This window comes from Lepidochelys kempii, chromosome 1, assembly GCF_965140285.1.
Source record: "Lepidochelys kempii isolate rLepKem1 chromosome 1, rLepKem1.hap1, whole genome shotgun sequence".
Taxonomy (NCBI): Eukaryota; Metazoa; Chordata; order Testudines; family Cheloniidae; genus Lepidochelys; species Lepidochelys kempii.
The window spans coordinates 292,319,943-292,344,962 of NC_136380.1; the positions used below are offsets into that span (position 1 = coordinate 292,319,943).

General features: G+C 43.5%; 1 protein-coding gene across 10 annotated transcripts in view; it reads right to left on the reverse strand.

Moving 5' to 3' along the window:
- Positions 1–21,754, reverse strand: part of USP15 (ubiquitin specific peptidase 15) — a 136,926-nt gene extending 115,172 nt beyond the window's left edge. For 3 of the 10 annotated variants that reach the window (XM_073327930.2, XM_073327928.2, XM_073327932.2), the window contains exon 1: positions 21,602–21,749. In XM_073327930.2, coding sequence (XP_073184031.1) covers positions 21,602–21,690 — 89 coding nt within the window. In that variant the 5' untranslated portion in view covers positions 21,691–21,749. Of the gene's footprint in view, positions 1–21,601 lie in introns of all 10 variants that reach the window. The other 7 variants (XR_012156773.2, XM_073327940.2, XM_073327929.2 and 4 more) reach the window with 6 other exon arrangements.
- Positions 21,755–25,020: the final 3,266 nt, after the last annotated feature.

Consider the following 25,020-nt stretch of genomic DNA (forward strand, 5'->3'; position numbering starts at 1 on the left):
CCAACTAGACTGAATTTATGCTCATAAATGAGCAATTCCAATTTCTCCTGTTTCTCAGGCTTCTAGCATTGGTGTAGAGAAAAATCTTTTCACATCCTTCAGTTCCTTGATAATTTTGTTCTAAGCATCTCAATTTTGTGCCGAGTGCTCATAACTTCCCTCTTTGTACTAGTTTAACCCCCTTCTGACTACTCTAGCCAACCTGTTTCTGGAGAGATTTGTCTTCTCTTCCTCTGAGGTGGAGGTCATCTCCTCCCACAGAAGGCTGACCAAACTTCCACTTATTTAGCCAGCAAGTCACTTCCATAATCTTTGGTCTTTCTTTTCTTGTAGGACAAGAAGGATCTCAGAGAAGATGACTTGGACATTCTTCTTCAACAGGCTTCCAAGTTCCATGAAGTCGTCTATCTGTGAGATATCAGCACAAATGACACTGATTCATAGGATATAAACCATCACCAATCCTTGCCTGTCAACTTCAGATGCCTATCCAAAGTGACGTTTCATGTCTTGGCTCTGGGAGGTCGCACACTGTCCTGATATCCCCATGTCCCTTGCAGAATGTTCTTTTGATTCTTCTGAGCATTCAATCTCCTACAAAGACAGTCTGTCTTCCTTGGATGGTTGGAGAACTCGTTGCAGGCATGCCTAATTTTCTTACTGGTTGGGCCAAGCTATTGTCCACTTGTGTCCTCTATCTCGCTCCATTCCCTTGGACCTGCTCGATCTTGAGAGGTATTTTCCATAATCCATGCTGAGGAACTAGTATCAATTTGAAACTTCTAGCTGTGTGGAATTCCTCCTGCTTTTCTTTTCTCTGGTGGCCATAGTCTGATCTGTCTCCACCCATACAGAATGCTGCTGGGTCCTCTTGCTTCTGATGGTTATCAACTGTGAGGCCTCCTTGCTGACATCCTCTCTCACTCATTTCTTTGTGGCCAGCTCCATTCTTCCTTGAACCAGGGTTACTGATGTTTCCAGAAACTGGATGTCTAGGAACTCTTCAGATTCTCTGATTGTTAGTAACATCTCAACTTGCCCCTCCAATCTGAGAATCATTTCTTCCAGCATAGCCACTAACTTGCACTTTATGCACAGGAAATCCCTTCTGGCTTCAGGCCAGAAAGAGAACATGGCACATGTACTGCAGGTCACCACCACAGTTCCACTGCTGGCCATCTTGATATCACACGTACCACTAAATGTGCAAGGCAAGCCTCTCACTCTCCCATGCCAAGCCCTTTCCAAAACTCCCGTTAGCTGCTTCTGTTTGGGGGCTCATGAGTTCGCCTAGCAAGTGACATTTCATACCAAGTCTTCTCTGATTAGCTCAGCTTCATCAACCACCACCACCACCAGAGAGTGATTAGCCACTGAGGGCATGTCCACGCTGCAATTAGTCACTTGCAGCTGGCCCATGTCAGCTGACTGGCTTCCAGGGATTTGGCTGTGGGGCTGTTTAATTGCAGTGTAGACTTCCGGACTGAGGCTTGAGCCTGGGCTCTAGGACCCTGTGAGGCGGAAGGGTCCCAGAGCTCAGGCTGATGTAATTAAACAGCCCTGCAGCCCAAGCCCCAGAAGCCCCAGTCAGCTGGCATGGGCCAGCCATGGGTTTTTAAATCGCAGTGTAGACCTACCCTGAGAGATTTTACATAGCTGGCCTGACCCAAGCTTGGAGGGCTAGAGCCATCTCAATCTTGCTATTTTAAAAATCCCAATATTTTATTCTAGAAATATTATCTGGTTTCATTAGGTCAGTTTATTCAATCTTTTATTTCCAACCATTTTATCTTTAAGCATCTTGAGTGATGCTTATACCAATGCTTGGTAATCACTGAACACTAACTGCTCACTTGCAGTATTCTCAGCAGCTTTCACTTTTGCATCAGTTTGACTGAGAAACAGCGAATTCAAAATTATAAATACTGAAAAGATTAGCTACCACTTTTATATAGAAGAATGTTATCGGGTACCCTACCTTCCCAAATTTTGGAATTTCCAGTAAAGAAGAGCTTCCCAACAATTCACAAATCTACCAACTCTTTTCTTCAACATCCAATGACAGTTAATTTTACCCACTAGCCACAATTCTCTTGTCTCCATGCATTGCCCTTCCGGTTTGCACTTCTACATTAGAAGAATCTGTTCAGCCTTCCCTTTAATTTAAAATTGTAAATTATAAAATTTGAATACTCCTAAAATGTTATTTCATATATAAAATTTTTTGAAATGTTATATTCATATAAATACTTCAGTGTGGTAAAGAAAAAATGAAAACTAAAAAGCACACAATTGAGTTTTTTTCCTTGAAAATACGAAATAGCTGAGTTTTTCAGAACCCAAGGTTTATAATGAAGTAAAGTTAAATGTTACAACAGTAGGGCATAAGGATACTGGAATTGAAGATGATCAGGTTGCATGGAGAAATAAAAGTTTAACCTGAAAAAAATGAGATCTGTAACTAATGTATTCTCTCTCTCCACTGTGACAGGGTCAGGCCAGATGGCTACAGGAGAGTGATAGAAGGCAGATATATTGGCCCCAGGCTAAGTAGGTCCCTTTTCCCTGGGAAAGGTAACAGGGAAGGTTCCAGAACGATCAGGAACTTTCTGGAAACAATTAAGGCAGACAGGCTGATTAGAACACCTGCAGCCAATCAAGAATCTGCATGAATCAATTAAGGCAGGGTAATCAGGGCACCTGGGTTTAAAAAGGAGCTCACTTCAGTTTGTGGTGTACATGTGAGGAGCTGGGAGCAAGAGGTGCAAGAAGCTGAGAGTGAGAAGCACAAGCATTATCAGACATCAGAAGGAAGGTCCTGTGGTGAGAATAAAGAAGGTGTCGGAGGCCATGGGGAAGTAGCCCAAGCTGTTGTAGCTGTCATGCAGCTGTTACAGGAGCCACTGTAGACAGCTTTCAGAGTAACAGCCGTGTTAGTCTGTATTCGCAAAAAGAAAAGGAGTACTTGTGGCACCTTAGAGACTAACCAATTTATTTGAGCATGAGCTTTCGTGAGCTACATCCGATGAAGTGAGCTGTAGCTCACGAAAGCTCATGCTCAAATAAATTGGTTAGTCTCTAAGGTGCCACAAGTACTCCTTTTCTTTTTGTAGACAGTTGCAATCCACAGGGCCCTGGGCTGGAACCTGGAGTAGTAGGCGGGCCCGGGTTCCCCCCATCCCTCCAACTCCCTACTTGATACCGGAGGAGTTGAACTGGACTGTGGGTTCCACTAGAGGGGAAGGTCTCTGGCCTGTTCCCTGATCCACTAGATCAATCAGCAGAAACTGCAGGGATTGTTCTTCTTCCTTTCCCCATGCTGGCTAGTGATGAGGCTAACTGAGTGAATGGCACATCTGAGCCACGAATGTGGCCAAACTGAGGGCTGCCGTGAACCTCTGAGGTGAGAAAAATCCACCAATAAGCGCAGGACCCACCAAGGCAGAGGAGAAACTTTGTCACACCACTTTTCTTGGATGTTGTGTCCCTCTGCCTGCTCTGTTAAGATTGATGCTTTCTAGTCCAGGAGCTGACTAACCTTCTGTATGCCTCAGTACATTTTGAGCATAACCACAACATAAATACTACTACTACCACCACGGATAAAACTGGGTGGACTAAACCAATGAAGCACAGTGCTCTGTTCTACCATACAAGTCAGAAAGTAGCAATTTTCTAAAAATGCTTTAAGTTTTTGGATTGTTTGCAACTCAAAGTGAATACAACAGCTCAATTATAAAATCCACACACTGATCATTTGAGAGACTTTTTTGCAGATATATAATACCTTAGTCTAATGAAATTGCATCCGAAGGTTTAAAAGCATCTCAGGGACTACTTGACCATATTAATCACTGTACATCTGGGAAACTCAGTTCAGAGCAGAGAATTTCTTTGTTTCACATACAACTTACCAGACTTGTAATACATGATTCCAACATTCAAAAATAGGGAAATATTAATCCAGAACATTTTCTAGTGTGCACAAATACTGATGATTCGGTTATTTTTTCCAGTTAGTTATACTGATTGCAATACAGTCTACAATTCATGTTTTCTACGACACAATAAAAATTCAGTTGACAACTACAAAACATCACTGAAATTGGTGAATGTTCTGCCAAATCTGTATCACAAATTGGCAGCATGCATCTTTGCAAGCCCTTTTCTGCTAAAGATGAATATGACAGGAGAATAATTCTGACAGAGGAGCACTATAAGTAATCAGAAGATTTGTGTGCACTTTAGCTCTGAAGCTTAGTATTTACAAGTTAATGTCATGGCTGTAATGTGATGAGGCACAATAATTTTCATGTAAAGCAACCTTTGTTAAATGATTTTCCTGGTGAACAGCAAATTTAGGATCCAGATTGAGAAATTGTAGTGTTGTAAATAATAAGTGTTCAATATAAAAGTGCTGTGTAATTTGAGAAAGAGGTCCCTATTCAACACTCTTTTCAAGCAAAATTTGTTTCAACTTCCATGAACAAGAAATTCTAAATAGTTACCCATACATACTTCAGAAGAGACATGCTATACTCAGAAGTCATGTACTCCACTATTATTTTCCAAGCATGGCCTACCAAAATGAATGTTTATTCTTCTTGATTTAGCTATTGCTCGAATGAGAGATCTTATCTTCCAGACAATTACTCTTTTCACAAAAGCCCTATCTACATAACTGGCCCATGCCAGTTGACACGGGTTCGTCGGGCTTAGGCTAATGGGCTGTTCCACTGCTCGCCTGGAAGTCCACACAGTTCTTTGCTGTGTATATGTACCCAAAAGAGGTAACAGGGAAAAGGAAAATCCATTAAAATTGAGATGACTGCTGTTTGATTACTATTTTGACATGCATGTGGTATCGATGTTGAAACACTAAGTAATTAGTGTACTGAAAACAAACTATTTTGAAAATAAATTGCTAATGCTTAAAAAAAACTACTATCTGTACAAAACCAGTTGGGGATGTTGCATGTATAAATTCTTAAATTAGTATCATTCTCAGATGTTAATTAGAAAGTTCAATCCACACCGATCAGCTCCTAGAGTTCATAGCAAAACTACCTGAGATAATTTCAATAATGGTGAAAGTTGCAACTTTGATTATTAAGCAGCATTACCATATGACAGAAGCAATTTTGTATCTCTATAAATACCTGTTCCTAAATGAGAAATGAAATACTACTTTTTTTAGTAAGGTTAAGAATATTGGAAAGAGTACAATCAAATGTCATGATTTTCCATCCCTAATCAGGAAAGATTTACTATGTTAAAGACAGAATTACATTATCTGTACTATAACCCCTATCATACTCCGTTATGGAATTAAGCAACAAAAGCACTTTAAATATATATATGAAACAATCTGACTTTGAGGAGTGAAAGAAAAGAGTAGGAAAATCAGAATTTTAGAAAAATAATTGTAGACCCCCAATCCTGCAAACACATACACTTGTGAATGGTCTCATTATGTTCAGTAGGACTGCTCGCATGCACAAAGTTAAACATGTAAGTGTTGGCAAGATTTGTAGCACGGATGTCACATCATCCATAAGGCATAATGAAGTGATAGGACATAAAATATTACAGAAAAGTAATTAACAAAAAACTCTGGTCAATTCTACTGCTGCCATTCCAGAGGCTGGAACATAACATGGAGTCCTCAAGCATTTTCGCATAAATCCCAGTAGCACCCTTTTTTTCAAATACTGTCAACAAAAAGGGCAAAGCTTTTCACCGCTGCCCGTGGACTTCACTGATAACATCTGCCATTCTCATCTTTCATACTTATTTCTGGCAGTAGGTTTCTGGTAATCATACACATGGCTTGTAAAATATTCCTTAGTAAAGACTTTTCCATGGAGTGTGGACAAATATGGTATTTTATTAAAAAGCAATCTAGGTTATGCTTCATGTCTAGCACTTCTAATAGGAAAATCATTATAATATGACCTTAACATGAAAAGCGCTATACAAAAGACAAGTTATAATATCATGGAATTACAGAAAAGGAATGGGCAACAACAAACTACAAGTGAAAGGCTACGGTTTTCAACTCTCTCTTTCCTCCATCGGTATTATTTGGTATCCTGTTTTTAAAATTATTTTTAATTTAGTCCACACTGTACATTGTCTTTAGCAGAAGTAGTAAATAGGTGGACCATGGGTGAAATCTGGACCATCAGATGCTTCTGAACAGACCTTGAAATCTTTTCATTTGTTTCTCATTATTAATTTTTTATTATTTTCTCTGGAGTCTGGACCTTGACTATATCTTGACCAAGAAATTTGGACCTTGACAAAAAATAACTGACTACCCCACCCCTTTAGGCAAAGAATTGTTTAAATTACAAATACTCTGCAAAATAATTTATTCTGCAAAGTTAAAGCATTTTACCTATGCTCTCTCCAAATATGGCTTGAAACAGCCAAGATTTCTTCATAATTGTTGTAAACCAAACTGAAGTTAAAAAGATGACATTAAAACAAATATAGTGTATTAGCATAAACATGAACTTGAGTGTATTAGAACATAAAGAAAGCCATTGAGTCAGACCAAAGCTCCATCTTGCCCAGTATCCAATCTTCCAACAGTGGCCAATGCCAGGTGCCCCAGACAGAATGACCAGAACAGATGATCAAGTGATCCACTCCCTCTCGCTCATTCCCAGCTTCCGGCAAACAGAGGCTAGAGGGACACCATTCCTGCCCATCCTGACCAATAGCCTGTCCTCCATGCATTTATCTAGTTCTTTTTTGAACCTTGTTATAGTCTTGGCCTTCACAACATCCTCGGGAAAAGACTTCCATAGGTTGACTGTGCGTTGTGTGAAGAAATACTTCCTTTTGTTTGTTTTAAACCTGCTGCCTATTAATTTCATTTGGTGACCCCTAGTTCTTGTGTTATGAGGAATGAACAGGAACTTTATATACTTTATCCACACCAGTCATGACTTTATAGACCTCTATCATATCCCCTCCTTAGTCGTCTCTTTTCCAAGCTGAAAAATCCCAATCTCATTAATCTCTCCTCATACAGAAGCTGTTCCATAACCCTAATCATTTTTGTTGCTCTTTTTGAACCTTTTCCAATTCCAATATATTGATGAATTATACCTTTACAAATATGTAGCAAATTGCATATGTATACATCCTCAACTAAGGAGAATTAGGAACAGCAAAATTGGAATAAGTGTTAATATTCCAGTTTCTTTCATTTGAATTTACAGGAATACAGAATGAGAGTTTATCACAAATTTTGTATGTATGCGACCATTACTTAGACAACAGAAAATAAATTCAGCAAGTAAAAAGATAAATTCAAGCAGCTTTAATGTGTAACAATTTTACAAATATACACCATTCAAGAACATTACCTAGTACACAAAATAAAATAACTGAAATCTAACGAAGGGTTTTGTTTCATTTATTTTCCTCTACATTTTGAAGTGCACTCAGTTTTTTTCATATAAAGAAAACGAGTTTACTGTACATTATGAATCAATGACATATTGCTGGTACGGTACCAATGATGGTTACAAAAGTCTTACTGCACAGTTTGTCTTAATATGTAATTGATACCAATACACTTAAACAATATGACCAGATGTCTCGCCATTCTATTCTGCTGTTGTGCAATATCTAAAGATTATTTTTCTTCAGTTGTATACCACTAGTTAATCAATTTTTTAAAAATTAGATTTATGCTGCCTGATAGGTCATTCACTGGATTTCAGAATCAAAATGCTTAGCCTGAATATGTAACAGAAGTTAGTTTATGCAAATTCACTGATTTCACCACACTGAGCCACAGGGAGAATCACCTTTTGAACTTGAGACATTTCACGTTCAACAGCAAAACTGTGTAAATTGTGCAGAGAGCTAGTCACCTGTCCCCCTCCCCTTTATTCTGAGCAAGTACATATGAAGCAACACTGGGATAACAAAGACAAACTATTACAATTGTACTGCTGGAAGTAAAACGGGACTCATGTTTAAAGTGACAACATCCAGTCTTTGTTCTTGCAGGATTTCAAGTTAATATTCCATAATAAATATGAAAACAAATTTAAGTGTAAACAAATATTATTTATGTTCCATGCCCATGTCAATGGTTAACTTAAATTACTGTATAATTAGGAGAAACTATGGTTAACTAATCTCTTCACTTGTTTCAAGTTCTTAAAAGGCATGTACCTAACTCTCTACAGAATTAATGAGCTGCAGACATGTTAGAGAACTGTGTAATGAACTGTCAGTCAAATATGTATACTAAACCTTAAAGAACTGAATATTGCATATTTTATAATTAAGGCTACAATATAGTCATGGGTATTTTTCGTAAAAGTCATGGACAGGTCACGAGTAATAAACAAAAATTCACAGCCCGTGATCGGTCCATGGCTTATACCTATGATTAAATCTTGGGGGGAGGAGGGGGCGGCTGTTGGGGTGGGGGGAGGAACCAGGGGGCCTGCTGCTCTGTGAAGCACTGCTGTTCTGGCCAGCCAGGAACTACTACCTGGAGCCGCCAGAGCAGCAGCTGGTGTGGCTGTCCCTGGAACCACTCCAGCAGCAGCTGGTGTGGCTGTCCCAGGGGGCCACCTGAGCAGCTGACCCCAGAGCCAGCTGCTTTGGCAGCCCTGGGGTCAGCCACACTGGCCCCTGCAGAAGTCACAGAGGTCACGGAATCCAAAGTGAGTTTTTTTTTCTGGATGTAAATGGGAACTAGAACTGGGCCATCCAGAGCACATCATAATCTTATGCATATATAGATAATAGTAGCAATTGTGAAGCTAAGTACTTTTACAGCAACACAACCTACTTTCAATTCTAAAGTGCTTATCATTCATAGATCTCAAAGCCCCATCAGGCTGACACAGTTAAGGCACATCAATTTCATAGCCAATGGTTAAGGATACAATTCTGTCACTGGCATCACAGATTCCAGGACTTGCTGGAACCTCTGAGACTTTTTCTGGGACTGGAGCAGAGGCCCCTGGGTCCAGGTCACCCCCTGCTGCAGGCCCAGCAGCAGGGCTAGAGCAGCTGCAGGCCCCGGCAGCCCTCTGTTTGCCCTAGGGTATTTTTAGTAAGAGTCAGGGACAGGTTGCAGGCTTCTGTGAATTTTTGTTTATTGCTTGTGACCTGTCCCTTTTACTAAAAATACCCATGACAGAACCTTAACCTTATCAATGGTATGCAAGGGAATGGTGTGGCCAGCATTACAACTGACCATCTTTGACTGTCCTAACCCAACGCATCATGGGAGGTTACTTACCTGTAACTGGAGGTTCTGCGAGACACGTGATCCCTATTGTATTCCACTGAGGTTACGCGTATGTGCCCGGAGCTGGAGCTTTTCAAAGTACTAGTGTCTGTTGGTCCATCCATGAGCACTTGTATCACCTCGTGGTTTCGCCCAAGTCGATACAGTGCAGGTGGCCCAACCACGACTTCAGTTCCTTCTCCACCACAGATCTACCAGATCTGCAGCAGAGGGGGAGGGTGCAGTTGCAATACAGATAGGGACCACACATCTCAAAGAGCCTCCAGTTACAAGCAAGTAACCTCCCCTTCTTGTTCTTCGAGCGATGTTCCCTATTACATTCCACTGCGGGTGATCATCAAGCAGTACCTAGCTAGGAGGAGGGTGCGAGAAAGATGGCGGAACTGCGGAACAGAAGATCGCTCTGCCGAATGAGGCATCTGTTGGGATATGTAAGTGTTAAGTAAAGACCTGGGTAACCACTAGCATGGTATTAGGGAGGAAGGCACAGGCAGGCACTGTCTCCTCACTTAATAGATAAAGTGCTATCCCTCTCCCTTCCCTTCTGCTTGTTAAGGATTGATAAGCGTTGCAGCTGCATAAGAAATGTGGGTGTCTAAAGAATACCCTTTGTGTAAAGAAGTGTTATCTCCCCCGTCCCTTCCTTTCCCAGCTGTAAACAGGAGCGGGTATAATTATATTCAGTATATAGCTATTACTATTCATTATATGGGCGTTCATATTATCAAATAAGGGTTTTGGGGGTGTTGTAAAAAATGTGGGCATTTACATATTAACAAATAAGAGCGTGATGTGATTAACTCAGTGCTTACTCAACAACTGGGTCGAGGGGAACAAGTACTGCAATAAAGAAGCCCATCTACTCAATATGCCTCTGGGTCCTCCTGCTCATTCTCTATCATCATCCATTGTAGAATCATGCACTAGAGCATAATGAGAAGAAAAGGTGTGCACCGAACTCTACCTGCTTGTCTTACATTTGTCTGCAAGGGGCACATTGTGGAGCACGGTGGTAGTTGATGCTTGTGCTTTTGTAAAATGGACCCATATCCCACCTGGAGGAGACTGTCCTGATAATTGATAGCAGAGCGTGATGCACCTTGAGACCCACTTCAAGGCATTCTTGGTGGAGAGGGCCTGCCCTTTAATTCCCTCAACTATGGCAATAAATAATCTAAGAGACGTCCAGAAGGGCTTCATCCTTTGAAAATAAAAGGCCAAGGCCCTAAGGACATTAAGGGAGTGAAGCAGTCATTCCTTATGTGAGGCGTGTGGTTTGGGGAAGAAGGCTGGCAAATGTATGGTTGGCTGAGATGAAAGCGGGAAACCACTTTTGATAAGGCAAAGTTTCTCTGCACTTGTATCTATCAAAGAGTGAAAGGGAGGTTTACCATCATGGCTCCCAGATGGCCAACCCTTTCTGAAGAGAGGATAGCAACCAGCAAAGTGACCTTCATGGAAAGAAGAAAAAGGAAGGAGGTGACCAGGGATTCATTAAAGGACTAGGTTGAGGTCTCACTGCAGAGTGATAGGCTGAATGGGCGGGTATTTACATACAAGGCCCTTCCAGAATTGGGCAGTCAAAGGGTGGGTAAAAACCAAATGTCCCTCTACCAGATGGTGGAAAGTGCTCATAGCCACCGCATGCACTCTGATGAAGCTGAGAACAAGTCCTGAGGCTTTCAGATAGAGGAAATAGTCTAAAAGCATCAGGATGGACACAGCTTCAGGGGCAAGACCTTTCCGTTTAGGCACATTTCACTTCTGGGTCCGTTAGCTTGGTAGAATTGTTTTGTGAAGTCCTTCCAGCTACTGGAGAGGACATCTCGTACTGCTGACGAATATTCTCATGCTAATGGAGGTGTCCGTCCAAGAACCAAGCGTGAAACATCTGTGGATCAGGGTGTCTGAGTCTGCCATTGTGTTGCGTGAGCAGTTCTGGAAACGTTGGCAAGGGAGTGGAGGATGATTCAACATGCAGAGAACCAGAGGAAATCAGAATTGTCAGGCCAGAATGGAGAGATCAGGATGGCCATCACCCTCTCCCACCGAAGTTTGCGAAGGACGTGTGGCACGAATGGTAGGGGAGAGAAGGCATAGCTGATACCGTCTGACCAGTCGACAACCAGGGCCTTGCCCTGTGAATGGGCACCGAATTCTCCCCTTGAGCAGTACTGAATGCACTTGGGGTCAGTGTGTGATGCAAAGCGCTCCCTGATTGGAGTTCCTCATTGACCAAAAATGCCCACAATTGCCGTATCATGCAGTTCGCCATTTCTGGTTGGTTGCAAAGTTCCTGCTGAGTGCTTTGGCAATCACGTTTTGGGTGTCTGGTAGGTAGGACACTGACAAGAGGATACAGTGTGCAATGCACCAATTCCAGAAGTGCACTGCTTCCAAGCACAGTGCTGGGGATCTTGTGCCTCCTTGCTTATTTATGTAGTAAATCGTAGTGGTGTTGTCCAAGATGACGAGAATGGATGGACAGTAAAAATGCGTGGCATGACTTGCATACTGCCCAGAATTCCAGGAAGTTGATGTGCATCCTGGCTTCTCGAGCGACCCAAGTTCCTTGTGTCATGCGATCTCCCATGTGGGCTCCCCAGCTGTTATGATGGTTTCTCTCAGTGAGGATGGGAGGAAGGGCATTCTGGAGCAGACTTGGAGTGGGTCTTTCCACCATCAGAGAGAGATGACGACTTCCGGGGGGGATAGTGAGAACAGCGTCCAGGTGTTGGTGCATGGGGGAAATAGGCTCTTTGCAGCCACCGTTGTAGACAGCAGAAGCACAGGCAAGCAAAGACCATGACATACATGCACACTGCCATGTGGCCAAGGAAAGAAAGGCAAGTTCTGGCTGAGACTGAGGAGCTGGATGTCACTGAAGCGATCAGATGCAGTAGGCTCTGGAACCTGTCTTTTAGCACATAAGCATGTGCAAAGGTCGAGTTGATGCGTGCTCCAGTGAACTCCAGGAACTGTGTAGGGTGCAAAATCAATAGCTAGACATTCACACTCACCCCTAGGGAGAAAAGTAGTAGGAGTTGGGATGTTGATTCCCAAGCTTCCTTTCTGGATCATGCCACCAGCAGCCATCTAGGTAAGGGAAGACAAGGGACTCCTTGCTATTGGAGGTGAGCCGCTACCACAGAGAAAAAAAAACTTTTGTGAAGACTCGTGGAACAGCAGTAAGTATGAACAGGAGGACCCTGTATTGGATGTCTCAAAGACCAGTGAACAATCTGCGGATTGAGTGAATGTTGACATGGAAGTAGGCGTCTTGCATATTGAGAGCCGTAAACCATGTCTTTTTCTAGCAAACTAATGATGGCTGCAAGCATCACCATGAGGAACTTCAGCTTGCAGATGGAACTGTCTCCATCCATTTTCTTCTTGGGCAGCTAGATATATTTGGAATAGAACCACATGCCCTGAAAGGCTGTAGGGATTGCTTTTACTGCTCCTCTCTGCTGCAGGGAGTTCACCTCTAGGGTAAGAGTACTGTCATGAGAGTGAGCCCTGAAACAGGATACGGGCAAGGGATGTGGAGGAGGTAGTGTCAAACTAGATCATACAGCTGTGTCGAACAACATCCAGGACTCACTTGTCTGTTGTTATTGCGCTCCATGCTGGTAGAAAGATTTTGAGATGGCCCCAAAAGGGGATGGTTGGCAAGAGTATTGGGTGCAAAGTAGTTGATGGCTCTCTAGATGCACTCAAATATTACTTATGTGAAAACTGGGTGTGCTGCATGGAAGCCTGCATCAGCAGACCAGGCGAATGAGATCTGTGAACCTTTGGGTGCTTTTGTGGAGATTCTTAGGCACATTGGTGGTGGAACTGGAGAGTTCCACAGTGTTGTGTAGACAGCAAATTTTTCATTTTGGCGTATATATGACTATGGATCACAAGGCGGCTCTAGAGTCTCAGTGAATCATCTATCTCCTGATTAAAGAGGTGCAATTCATCAAAAGGGAGGTCCTCAATTGTGTTCTGTACTTCTCCAGGGAAGCCTGGAGGAATGTTGCCAGAATTGTACAGCCATTCTAGCCAATACCAATGCACGCAAGATATCTAGCAGTTAGTGCTGACTCTCCTGCACCTCCTCCAATGGGATCTGAAGAGCATTAGCAGCTCCTGAAATTGATGATAGTTGTCTGGGGGAGAGGAAGGCATCGACAACACATCTGGCGATGATGAGAGGAAACTCCTCCGGATCCATCAGTATGGTCAGAGCTGGGCTGATTGGCACATTAGGAGCCAGGGTTGGACTCACTGAACGACAGGGTGGTGATACAGGGGATTCCTCATGGGTTGAGCAAGATGGTTCTGAAGGTGAATACTGGGGCCACGAGCTCCAATAAGGTCAACTTGGTTGATCCTGCTGTTGCTGTAGCAGTGCCCATGGAACCAGTTACCAGTGGCTCCTGGGCTGAGGCAAAGGGGGATACTGCCATGGTGGTGTCAGAACCTTCTAATCCTTTTGGAAGAGAAGCAGCAGACCATGTGTAGTACCTGAATCCTCAGACTCAGAGGAACCAGAGTCCTGAAAGAATGGGGGTGCCAATGAACCAGGTTGTGTTGTGGCAGCATGACCAGAATGCAGCAGATCCAACATAGGAGAGGGGGCCTTTTTAGCAGGCAAATGGAATGGACCATGCGGAGACCTCATCCATTCTAGGACAAACAGATCATGAAGCCCAGGAGCACATCCGAGTCTCCCCAGCGTCAATGGCAGCTAAACCACAGACAGAACCAGGGCCAGCAAGGGGACCTGCCTCAAGACCAATGAATCATGCTGCATCAGCAGACCTGATGCAGGAGAGGTGCATGCTTCAGGAACTGGGACCAGCAGATCCAGTGAACGATGTGTTTTCTTGTCGCTCTTGTGGGCCTTGAAATGTGGCGCTCCCCTGTGGCCAGAATTTGTGGATGGTGTAGCATCTTTCTGGGATCTGGAGGAAGACTTACTGCCATGCTTATGTGCATGCTTCCGTGTTTCATAGCTAGGCCCCAGCGTGGGGTCCATAGAGCTGGTACCAGCGGAACCAGATTGGGACTCCAAGGTAGGAGGTACGCTCCAGGATGATATACAGGGAGGGAGCGGGGGAGGTTCCCTGACCAGGATCCAACTGCCGGCCCAGAGTGACCTCCATGATGAACTTCTTAAGGCGTAGGGCCTTGCCTTCCCAGGTGCAGGCAGTGATGGAGAGGCAGATACTGCACCTGAACGCAACAGGGGCTTCTCCAAAGCAGTACAGACAGCATTGGTGCTCCTCACTGAGTGAAAACGAGTGAGGGCAGGAAGTGCAGACCTTGAATCCTGGCGTCTTCAGCATAAGCCGGTACTCCAGAAACGGGTGCTTGGTGGACAGGGGGTTGGTTTGGCAGGAAATCGCCGAAGCAGCACCCCAAAGTCCTTAATCGTATACAAATTACTACGAACACTAAACTACAAAAAAAAAAAAATCAGTAAAATCTTAACTACGTACAAGAATAAAAACAAAGTTTTTCTGGAAAGTCCATCACCAAGGACAAGAGAAAAGCAGAAGCTCACGCCATGCAGTGGTAAGAAGGAATTGAAGACATGATCAGTCCACCCCACCCTTTATCATCTCAGGCGAAAGCACAATGTGATACAAAGGCACATGCACCAATGGACGCTACTACTTCAAAAAGCTCCAGCTCTGGGCTCATGGAGCATGTGCGCAACCCTCAATGGAATACAATAGGGACCATCACTCGAAGAAAAAGGTACCATTTTGCACGTGGGTGAACTGGATGTGACCTTTCAGTGTGAAATCAAGCAATACTCAGACCCACAACCTTCACTGTAGTTGAACATCTTAACCACTCAGCAATTGGAACTTGCACTATGGAACTGCAAAGTATTACTATAGCTTATGCTTGGTCATGAAGGTTTATTTAGGGGTTTTTATTATATCCCCAGCATTTAACAGCTTATACATTTCTAAAGTAAATCCTTCATGGCTGATATTTTCCATGCTTACTCTCAGTCCAAAAGTGAGTGTTTTCCTCTTCTTTTTAATGTTTGAGTCAATTCTTTTAAGTCATTTTGAGGGTGAATTAAGTTATTCTTACACTGAGAAGACTGAGGGGTTTTTTACCCACAACTCTAAATGATTTACTATTCTGACTACAGGTTTCAGAGTAACAGCTGTGTTAGTCTGTATTCGCAAAAAGAAAAGGAGTACTTGTGGCACCTTAGAGACTAACCAATTTATTTGAGCATGAGCTTTCGTGAGCAAGCTCATGCTCAAATAAATTGGTTAGTCTCTAAGGTGCCACAAGTACTCCTTTTCTTTATTCTGACTACAGTAGAACAAAAATTGCCAGGTGCTTCCTAAATATAAGTTTCATAATTTTTAAGCTGCTACAAGGTTTAATGACTCTGTTAAAAAAATCTCCACCTCAGTTGTAATCTGAATTTGTCTAGCTTCACTTCAATTTCCAGCCACTGGGTTTTAAACCTTCATCTAAAACAGATTTCTCCTCCCCACATAAGTATTTATAGACCATCATCAAGTCACCTCTTAACATTCTGTATGTGAAGATAAATAGATTAAGAATATGTCTATTCTACAAGTGCTACATTGGCATGGCTTTAGAATAGACATTTGCTACAGCAAAAGAAAGGGTTCCCCCATCATTGTAGTAAAATCCTTCCCTCGAAAGGCAGTAGTTAAATTGACAGATTAATTCTTCTATCAATCTAACAGGGTCTAGATTCTATACTAGTGTCTAAACAGGGAATTTTTCACATCCCTGAGCAACGTTGCTAGGTTGACCTAAATTTTAGGTCTGTAGACCAGGCCTCAGTTTCAGTAATCCTACTGTAATCCAGGCCTCAAATAATTCTTGTAGCTCTTTTCTGGATTCTTTACGAATGGTCAACATCTTTTTTGAAATATGAACACCAGATTGGGACATAATATCCTAGTAATGGTCTCACTAATGCTGTATACATAGACATAAAAAGGTGTTATTACCAATTTGATATTCTACTACTTATAAGGGAATTGCATTTATTTTCTTAGCCACCACACTGGGACCTCAAATTCGGCTGGGTTACGAGCCATGAAACCTAAGTCCTTTTCTTAGTCACTTCTTTCCAAAATACAAGGTACAACCCCAGCCCATAAACAGCCCAGAATCTAAGATGAGAAAGAACATATGAAGAGGGTGTGGTGGAAAAGTTGTGGGGGGGAAAATAGAGAAAATCACTTTTTAAAATAAAGCATCAGTGACTCCCCCTGGCATCCCAGACAGCCAGTATTAGTAGCATACATGGGGGAGAAATGTGAAGGAAAGAATACTGGCCTTACAATCTAGCCCAGGGAAAGCACTCTGTGCATAAAGGAACAGCGTAAGAGAATGTGAAGACATTTCCACGAGCACTGGACATATCTGTGGCTGAGGCTATGTCACTGGAAGAGAAGAGGACAACATGATAAGAATCAGAGTTGGTAAGTAAGGAGAAGATGAGTTGTGAAGAGCCTTGCAGGCAAGGACAAGAAAGCTGAGCTTGATATGGTGGGAAACAGGAAACCAAGGGAGGGACTTAAGGGATAAGGATTGGCACCACAACAGGCAAGAACGATGAATTTCACAGCCATGGTTGTAAACAATGGAGGTGATGCCAAGGAGACCAAGGAACAGGAGATTGTAGTAACCATGATACAAGATGATGAGACAAGAAGTTCCAGTGGTATGGACAGAAAGAAATGGTCAGCTATTATAAATGCTACTGAGTAAAAATTGGCAAGATTTGTACATGGCTTGGATCTGGGGTAGGAATAAATCAAGGATGTATCAAGGTTGCAGAGCTGAAAGAAAAGGTGCATGGTTGTGACTTCAATAGTGACATCAGGAGGATGGGAAAAGAGATAGGAAAGATAAGGTAATAAGAAAGGTATTAAAAATGAATATTAACAGTCACTCATAATAAGAATTTCATTAAATGGCAGCACTTTTAAAACTAATAAAAGGAAATACTTTTTTAAAAAAATCTGAAACTCACTGCCACAATATTACTGAGACCAAGAGATCAGAATTTAAATAAAAGGATTAGACACTTGTATGGACTATGAGAATATCTACTATTACAATAGTTATATATTTTTTCAAATGGGGATTTAAAATCTGATGCTTTGGGGCATAAGCCAATCATTAACTGGCAGAGTTAGGAAGAAACTTCCACAAAGGTCAGGTTATTCCCTTTCCAGGGGTTTGAAAGTCTCAGAAATTATGGAAGAAGTTTTAATTCAATTAAGCAATCCCTATTCATTCCAGTTTAATGTTCAGTGAAAGTTTGCAGATGACACAAAAACTGGGGGAGTGTTAAATAATGAAGAGGACAGGTCACTGATCTACATCACTTGGTGAACTAAGCACAAAAACAATATGCATTTTAATATGGCTCATTGTAAATGTATGTATTTGGGAACAAAGAATGTAGGCCATACTTACAGGAGGGGGCCTCTATCCTGGGAAGCAGTGTCACGCTGAAAAAGACTTTAGGTTTGTGGCAGATAATCAGCTGAACATGAGTTTTTTTCTCCTGTTGATAATAGCTCATCTTAACTAATTAGCCTCTCACAGTTTGTATGGCAACTTCCACCTTCTCTGTACGTATGTGTATATATAGCTCTTCTTATATATTCCATGTTCCATTCTATGCATCCAATGAAGTGGGCTCTAGCCCACGAAAGCTTATGCTCTAACAAATTTGTTAGTCTCTTAGGTGCCACAAGCACTCCTGTTCTTTTTGAGCTCCCAGTGTGATGTTGTGGCCAAAAGAGCTAAAGCAATCCTAGGATACATAAATGGCAAACTTGAGAAGGAGTAGGGAGGTTATTTTATCTCTGTATTTGGCACTGGTGGGACCACTGCTGGAGTACTGTGTCCAGTTTTGGTGCCCACAATTCAAGAAGGATGTTGATAAATTGGAAAACGTTCACAGAAGAGCCATGAGAACGATTAAAGGCTAAGAAAACATTCTTTATAGTGATACAATGAAAGAGCTCCATTTATTTAGCTTAACAAAGAGACGGCTAAGGGGTCACTTGATCACAAACTATAAGTATCTACATGGGGAACAACTACATTCCATATCCAAGTAGGAGGAAGGAGAAAGCTAGGATTCTTACCAGGATGTTATCTTTGGACCATGTTTGGGAACTCCCTATTTCACATAAGCCTCTGGCTAGTAGGTGTTTTATAAATATGCATGTTCAACCACCATTCTCTATGTGCTAGAAGAGAGAACATGTAAGCCTGCCTTTTCCCTTCAGATGCTCCCAGCTGAGGTATTCACAACTCTAACACCAGAGTCCTAGTGTGTGGGCGGGATGGTCTCACTAATCTACCTCTCGTCCATCATCCACATTTGAAATTCTCTCCCCATCATGATTACTCTAGCACTTTCCTCAAGCAGCAACAGAATTCTGCTGCCCACAAGAGTCTAAATGGCAAAGTTGAAATTAACCAATCTTGTAAATTTCACTATATTGGGAGTAGCAACAAAACTGTCAATAAGTTTTTGTATCTTAGTATTGATATCAATTTCATTTGTACAGTATATCTATTTGGGGAAAAGTATCAGTATGCTATTTTAAAAATCACCAGGTGACCAATGTGAATCAAGTTTATTAATACGGTACAGGAAAAAGGTTCTATGAGATACCAGTCTCCAAAGAGCACTCCTGTACAGCCATGTTACTTTCACCTTATGCAAAAGGTGTGCTCCCCCAGTCACATCCCTAAAGCCATCTTTTTAAATCCTACTTATTCACCTGTTAAAGGTACTATATAAGTCACCTGAAACAGGATTTAATTAAATTAGAGTTTACCTTGTTTGTTTCTGGTATCGTGCTGTACCCTTTATCTTTTCTTCTGAAACCATGTATTCCAGGTCATGATGCACCCTTATCTTTGTTCTGAGCAAATGCATTCCAGGTACTAAGCACCTCCTAGGTTCCTATGGGTAATTCCTGTTACCATGAAGAAATAATCACGTCCTATACTTAGTTTTCCTAGCTACTCCAGCCAAGGTTTACTTCAGCATAAATTATAAGGACAGCATTATAACAAAGGTACAAGCCAATCTGAGCTACATAACTGCTATACTACCTCTTAATAATATGTATGTTTAAATGCCAGACACATATATCGTGGATAGTATTATCAGCATAATATATAGGTATGCTAGCTAGGATATATCAGTCAACAAGCCCAAGCAGAATAAGTCAAAACAGAACATGGTATGATTTTTTTTCAGCTTCACTTAATTTTGTGTGAATGACTGCTGAAGTCCTGAATTATGATATGATGCTCTCTTCAGACCTTTTTTTTTTTTTTTGTTTATAACAATAATGCTCAAGAAGCCACTACCCAATCTTTTCTGAATAAGTACTTAGCATGAAGTACTATAAAGGCATACCCCGTTTTGTGAAACCAGGGCTTTGGAGCTGTGCTCCGGCTCCGCTACAGCTCCAGGCAAAAGCCTGCAGCTCCACTGCTCCGCGCTCCAGCTCCGGGCTCCGCTCCAAAACCCTGTGTGAAACCTTAAAAATTTAGCTCAAATTAGCTTAAAAAGTTCTACCCACTAAGTTTTCCAATTTACCACAATATTACTATTTGAACATTTTATGTCAATTAGAATTCGTACTCATTTTGTACTTATTCAGCCTCTCACAATAATCAGGCTTTTTTAGAAGTTTGTTTTAGAATCATGCTAAATTTCAGATATAGTCCCTGATATTATATGCTGAGGAAAATGCAACAATTTTGACCACACTGTCATCCTAATATCTATCTAAATACATTGAATTTTTTAAACATGTCCAAAAAATGACTTTCCTTAAACTTACTGTCTTATCCTCCTGTTTCTGCAGCCATATTACCGTCACAGTTAAACGAGTTTCTTCCATTTTGAACACTACTAGTTTGAGAGTAATTCTTTGCACTTAACACAAGTACCACTGTGACCAGTAATCTCTCTCAAACGAGAAATTTTTTTTATAACCACCATTTCTCATTTTCAGTATTACTACTTTGTTAAATACACTTGGTCCGTTTTTCTAGATGCTTCTACTTTTGCAGAGTTTAAGACCAACTTGTTCTTATGTCAAGAAATGAATATCCACTCCGCACTCCATTTGAATAATGCATCAGAACATATGTATGGCTCTGACACATGCTGCAGTAGCACCACCATTAAATACCATATTTTATAGAATTAGAACAACACTGAGTGGTGACATATTAAGTCAAAATGATGTAGGTGGTCTACTTTAAGAGATCAAATTTACTTTTACATAAATCCAAATTTTGACACTTCATGGCTAAAGTGGGAGTGTGTGTGTGTGTGTGGGGGGGCGGTATTAGACCTCTGGAAGTATCAAGAATTTTTAAAATTGTCTTACTTGTGAGACAGTTTTCAGGGAACCAGAAATTTGAGGATTCTCAGTAACTGAACACCAAGTAAATAAAGGGAGTCACTAGACCTACCTTGTTCTTTATAAGCATGAAGATACCTAGGGCAGTTTGTATGATCTACTGACAATTAACAAGCTGCAACCTAAAGATGCAACACCTCACAAAACACCTTTTTCAACAACAAAAAACAGATTCAGGCTACAACTAAACAGCCCTGTCTGCTGGCATCTTCAGAGGGTTCACTATGGAGTGAGAACAAGAAGCTTGACCCGAGGCCAAGCATAATTGTGGGGAGATTTTTCTGGGTGCTGCACCTGGCAAATATAAAGCCTGTCAATGCCCGAAGGAGAAGGTGGGGCCGTTTCCCTGGTTTCTGTTTGAACAATAAAACAGGGGAGGGATCGGGATCTGCTCATCGTTCTCTTCCCGGGGCCGGCCAAGTGCCCTGCAATACCAGGCCCCTCATTGTCCTGGGCACACGGGACTCGCCCGCCCCCCCGGGCCCGTCACCAGAGCCGCAGGAGCGAGCTGCCCAGGGTGGCCCCGTAGGGCCATGCCCGAACCAGAGTTCGGGGACACAGGAAGAGTCAGCGCCGCCGACTAACGCTGCCACTGCCCAGCCCCCGCCTTCCCGCTGCGCTGCCCTCCCGGGCCCGCGGGCAGTGGGCGCCCCCAGCGGAGGCCGAGTGCGGGGCCGGGCCAGGCCGCCCCGGTTACCACCAGGGAGCCTGTCTCCCAGAGCGGCCCCTCCCTGCCTCTCACAGCCCCGGGGGTGGGCAGCCGCCTGCTCCGCTCACCCTAGGGCCCAGCGCCAGCGCCACCCCCGGCCCGGCCCGGCCCCTCCCTCACCAGGTGTCGCCCTTGCGCAGGGCGGTTTTGAGCAGCGCCGCTACGTCCGAGCGCTGGGTCTCCAGATCCGCCGCGCCTCCCTCCGCCATCTTCTTCCCCCGGCGGCAGCGGCGGCGGTGGCGGCAGCAGGGGCAGGAGCGGGCCGCGCTGCATGCTGGGAGTGACGCCAACCAAGGAGACGCCCTCCCCTCGCCATCACAACCCGAAAGCGGAGAAAGAGGGGAAACCGCCCGCCCGCCAGCTGGCGGCGCGAGAGCCGCTGCTGCCCCCTAGCGGGCGGGAGGACTCTCCGCTCCGCGTATGCCTTTGGGGGCGCTTGCCGCTGGCCCCACCTCGGGGACTCCCGCACCGCCTCGGCCTGGCGCTGGCCCCTGCCCCTCGGGGCTCGGGACCTGCTGCCGCCCAGCGCCCCGCCCCTGTGTGGGGGCCCGTCCCTGGGGCGCAGGGGGGCCGGGCGAGGCACCCAGCGAGTCCCTGGGCTGGAGAAGGCAGGCGGGCAGCGCGCTGTGGCTGCAAAACCAAGCCCGTACCCAGCCCTCGGCAAGCCCAAAGGGAGAACAGCTCTAAAGGGCAGGGAGGGGAGAGCTGGCTGCCGCCCTAAAGCATACACGGCTACCCCGGGGATAAAGCCACCAGGCATTGTCACAACCCAGGTGGGTGAGGCAATATCTTTTATTGGACCCATTTCTGTTGGCCACAGACCAGCTGTCAGGCTGCACAGAGCTCTTCTTCGGCTCTGGGAAAGGTACTCCAAGTGTCACAGCTAAGGTCTGAACACCTTTCCCAGGCCTGTGTGGCTTGAAAGCTTGTTTCTCTCACCAACAGAAGTGGGTCCAATAAAAGATATTACCTCACCCACCTTGTCTCTCTAATAGCCTGGGGCTTAGATGGCTACGACAACACTGTGTACAACAAAGGAATTTTAAAGTCGGAAGAGATTTTCAGTGGGACTTGACATAGTCGTGCTTGGGAGATGTGTTGAAACTGGTAGCTGTTTGCCTGCTTGGTGTGCACATCAGAGTGTCTCCAAAGCATGGGCGGCAGGTATCCTGGCCATGGGAGGCTGTGCCTCCCCAAACAGCCTGGGTGGCCCCACCCACATTCCGCCCCCAGAAGGCCCCCTCCTGCAGTTCCTGATGCTCTGCCCTGGCCCAGGCTGGCTGGGGTGGAGCTGGCAAGGTTACCACGTGGACTCGGGGCAGCTGGCACTGAGGCCACGCTGTCTTCCCAGCATTCAGACTGTGCCACCTGGCACTGCAGGGCTGGGGGTGCTGCAACCATTCTACCCGGGGCTGGGAGCACTCCAGCCATGCCACCTGGCTGCCTAGTGCTGGGGGGGCTGCGGTGGGGTGCTCTGGGCTCCTGTGGAGGAGAGGGAGGGTCGGGGCCTCAGGCAGAAGAGGAGGGGCCAGGAGAATGCAGATAATTGAGTATACAAGAACAGACTGTTTGCTGAGGAGAGAACTGAAAAAAATTCAAAGGAAAGCCAGTAATAAATGTACAGAAAGGAAATATAAATAAACAATAAACACCTTCAATAAACCTTTCAATAACCAGCAAGATTGTCTTTGTACATAGCTTGTTGCTCAAGGCTATTCTGGAACTAATATAAATGACCAATTCAGCTGAAGTTGAGGAGCATGAGAGCTAGTGATTGTAGTGATGCTGCACAAAAGCTCATTTTTGACTTCTTGTAAGGGGATCAAGTTGACTGTTGTAATAATACTAATGAAAGCGATCTCCACCTTCCTATCTGGTGCAGTGTTGAACAGTTAGTCATGGTAGTGATGAGGCATTTGATCCACTAATGAGTGGATTTGGAACTCTGTCTCAGCTGGAAATTTAGGGAGACTGCAAATGAAGCTTTAATCTTTTGCACCTACATGCAATAGAGAGGTTGGCTTTTTACAAGCCTGTTCTTCAACAGAGTTATTGAGGTTACTTTATTTAATACTTGTAATATAATATTTTAAAAGTGTTTTCCATAAAGATGTCAATACTTAGCCCTTACATGATACTCTGTATCTTAAATGCTTTATGAATGTGAAGTAATAACAGTATAAAGTAATAAACCTCAGAAATTTAAACCTAAGTAATTCTCTGCCATGTGAAAGATGTTATGATTGTATTATAGATTTAAAAAATAAGAAGGGATAATAGTGAAGGAAAAAAATTCTGACAAATCAAAAGAGCCTTCCTTCTGACAACTCACTATCTAATAGATGTACAAGCTTACGCATGGGTGTAAACCCCTTCCCAGCAGTCACCACTGGCTCTTCTTTCAGGTAGTTGCACAGGTAACAGACTCAGAGGGCCACAGCCCAACTTGGGTTCAGGTGATCCAGTGGCACCAGGGCCAGGAAGGGGGTGTAGTGGGTCAGGTCACCACGAGGAATACCTTCACCTGCATGCCGTGGCGAGAGCCAATGGGCAAGAGCAGGGTCAGCCCTATGGGATGGGAGCCATTGCAGACCGAGTGCTCTTCAATCAACAATCCCTAAAGGCCTCCCATCCCCAGAGACAGGACCTCAGTCTTCATGTCAGCATAGTCCCCACACTTTAAATGATGCTCCGCAGGCCCTGGGAGTTGGGAGCCTGAATCCAGGAAGCCCTGCATGATCCTGAGAAAAGAGTCAGACTACAAGTTGAGGAGAGGAACAAAGTTTCCATGGACTTCGATGGAGAAAATGGTAGGATTTACAAGGAACATTTTTTGGAGGATGTCACAAAGGTAGAGTACAGGAAAGAGTATAGTCAGCCTTCTACTTAGCATTTATGCTTGGGGAACCCCTCTCCATACTGGCTGGGCTGAGGCACAGTGCTAAGCAAAAGTAAATGTTACTCAGCGCAAACGTAAAGTACTTTGTTGTAATGCAGTTTGCTGGTTTTCTTATATAAAGTACTTCAGTGAGCTCTGTGAGTGATTGAATTAACTAATTTTAATTACAAAAAAAAGAGAAAAACCCTTTCAGAGGCCAGAGGATCTTAATTATCCTTTTTTTTTTTAATGTGAGCTGTCTGATTCTATAAAAAATTAGAATGTAGAGACTGCTAGTCAAGAGTACCAGTTTTAAAAACTGATGTCTATGCCCCTGGGTACTCAGGTCTGTCTTGCCACTTAAATGAGCATATCTCTGTGACAAATGGCTCTTTATACCAAGAATCATAGCAATATTCAGGTTACTCCTGATCCCAAGGATCAGTCACCCCAAGTCAATTGCGCTTTGGGTCTCACACGAATAATAATGCTTGCAGCCAATCCTATACTAAGCTATATGAAGATTTATTAAATCGGAAAAGGAAATTAGAGACTTGTATATAAGGTTAAAGCAAGCAAACAGACATATGAATGAGTTACAGTCTTAAGTTAGAAACAGAAAGGAGCATAAACTTTGGCAAGTCAAATGTAAAAGGATAAT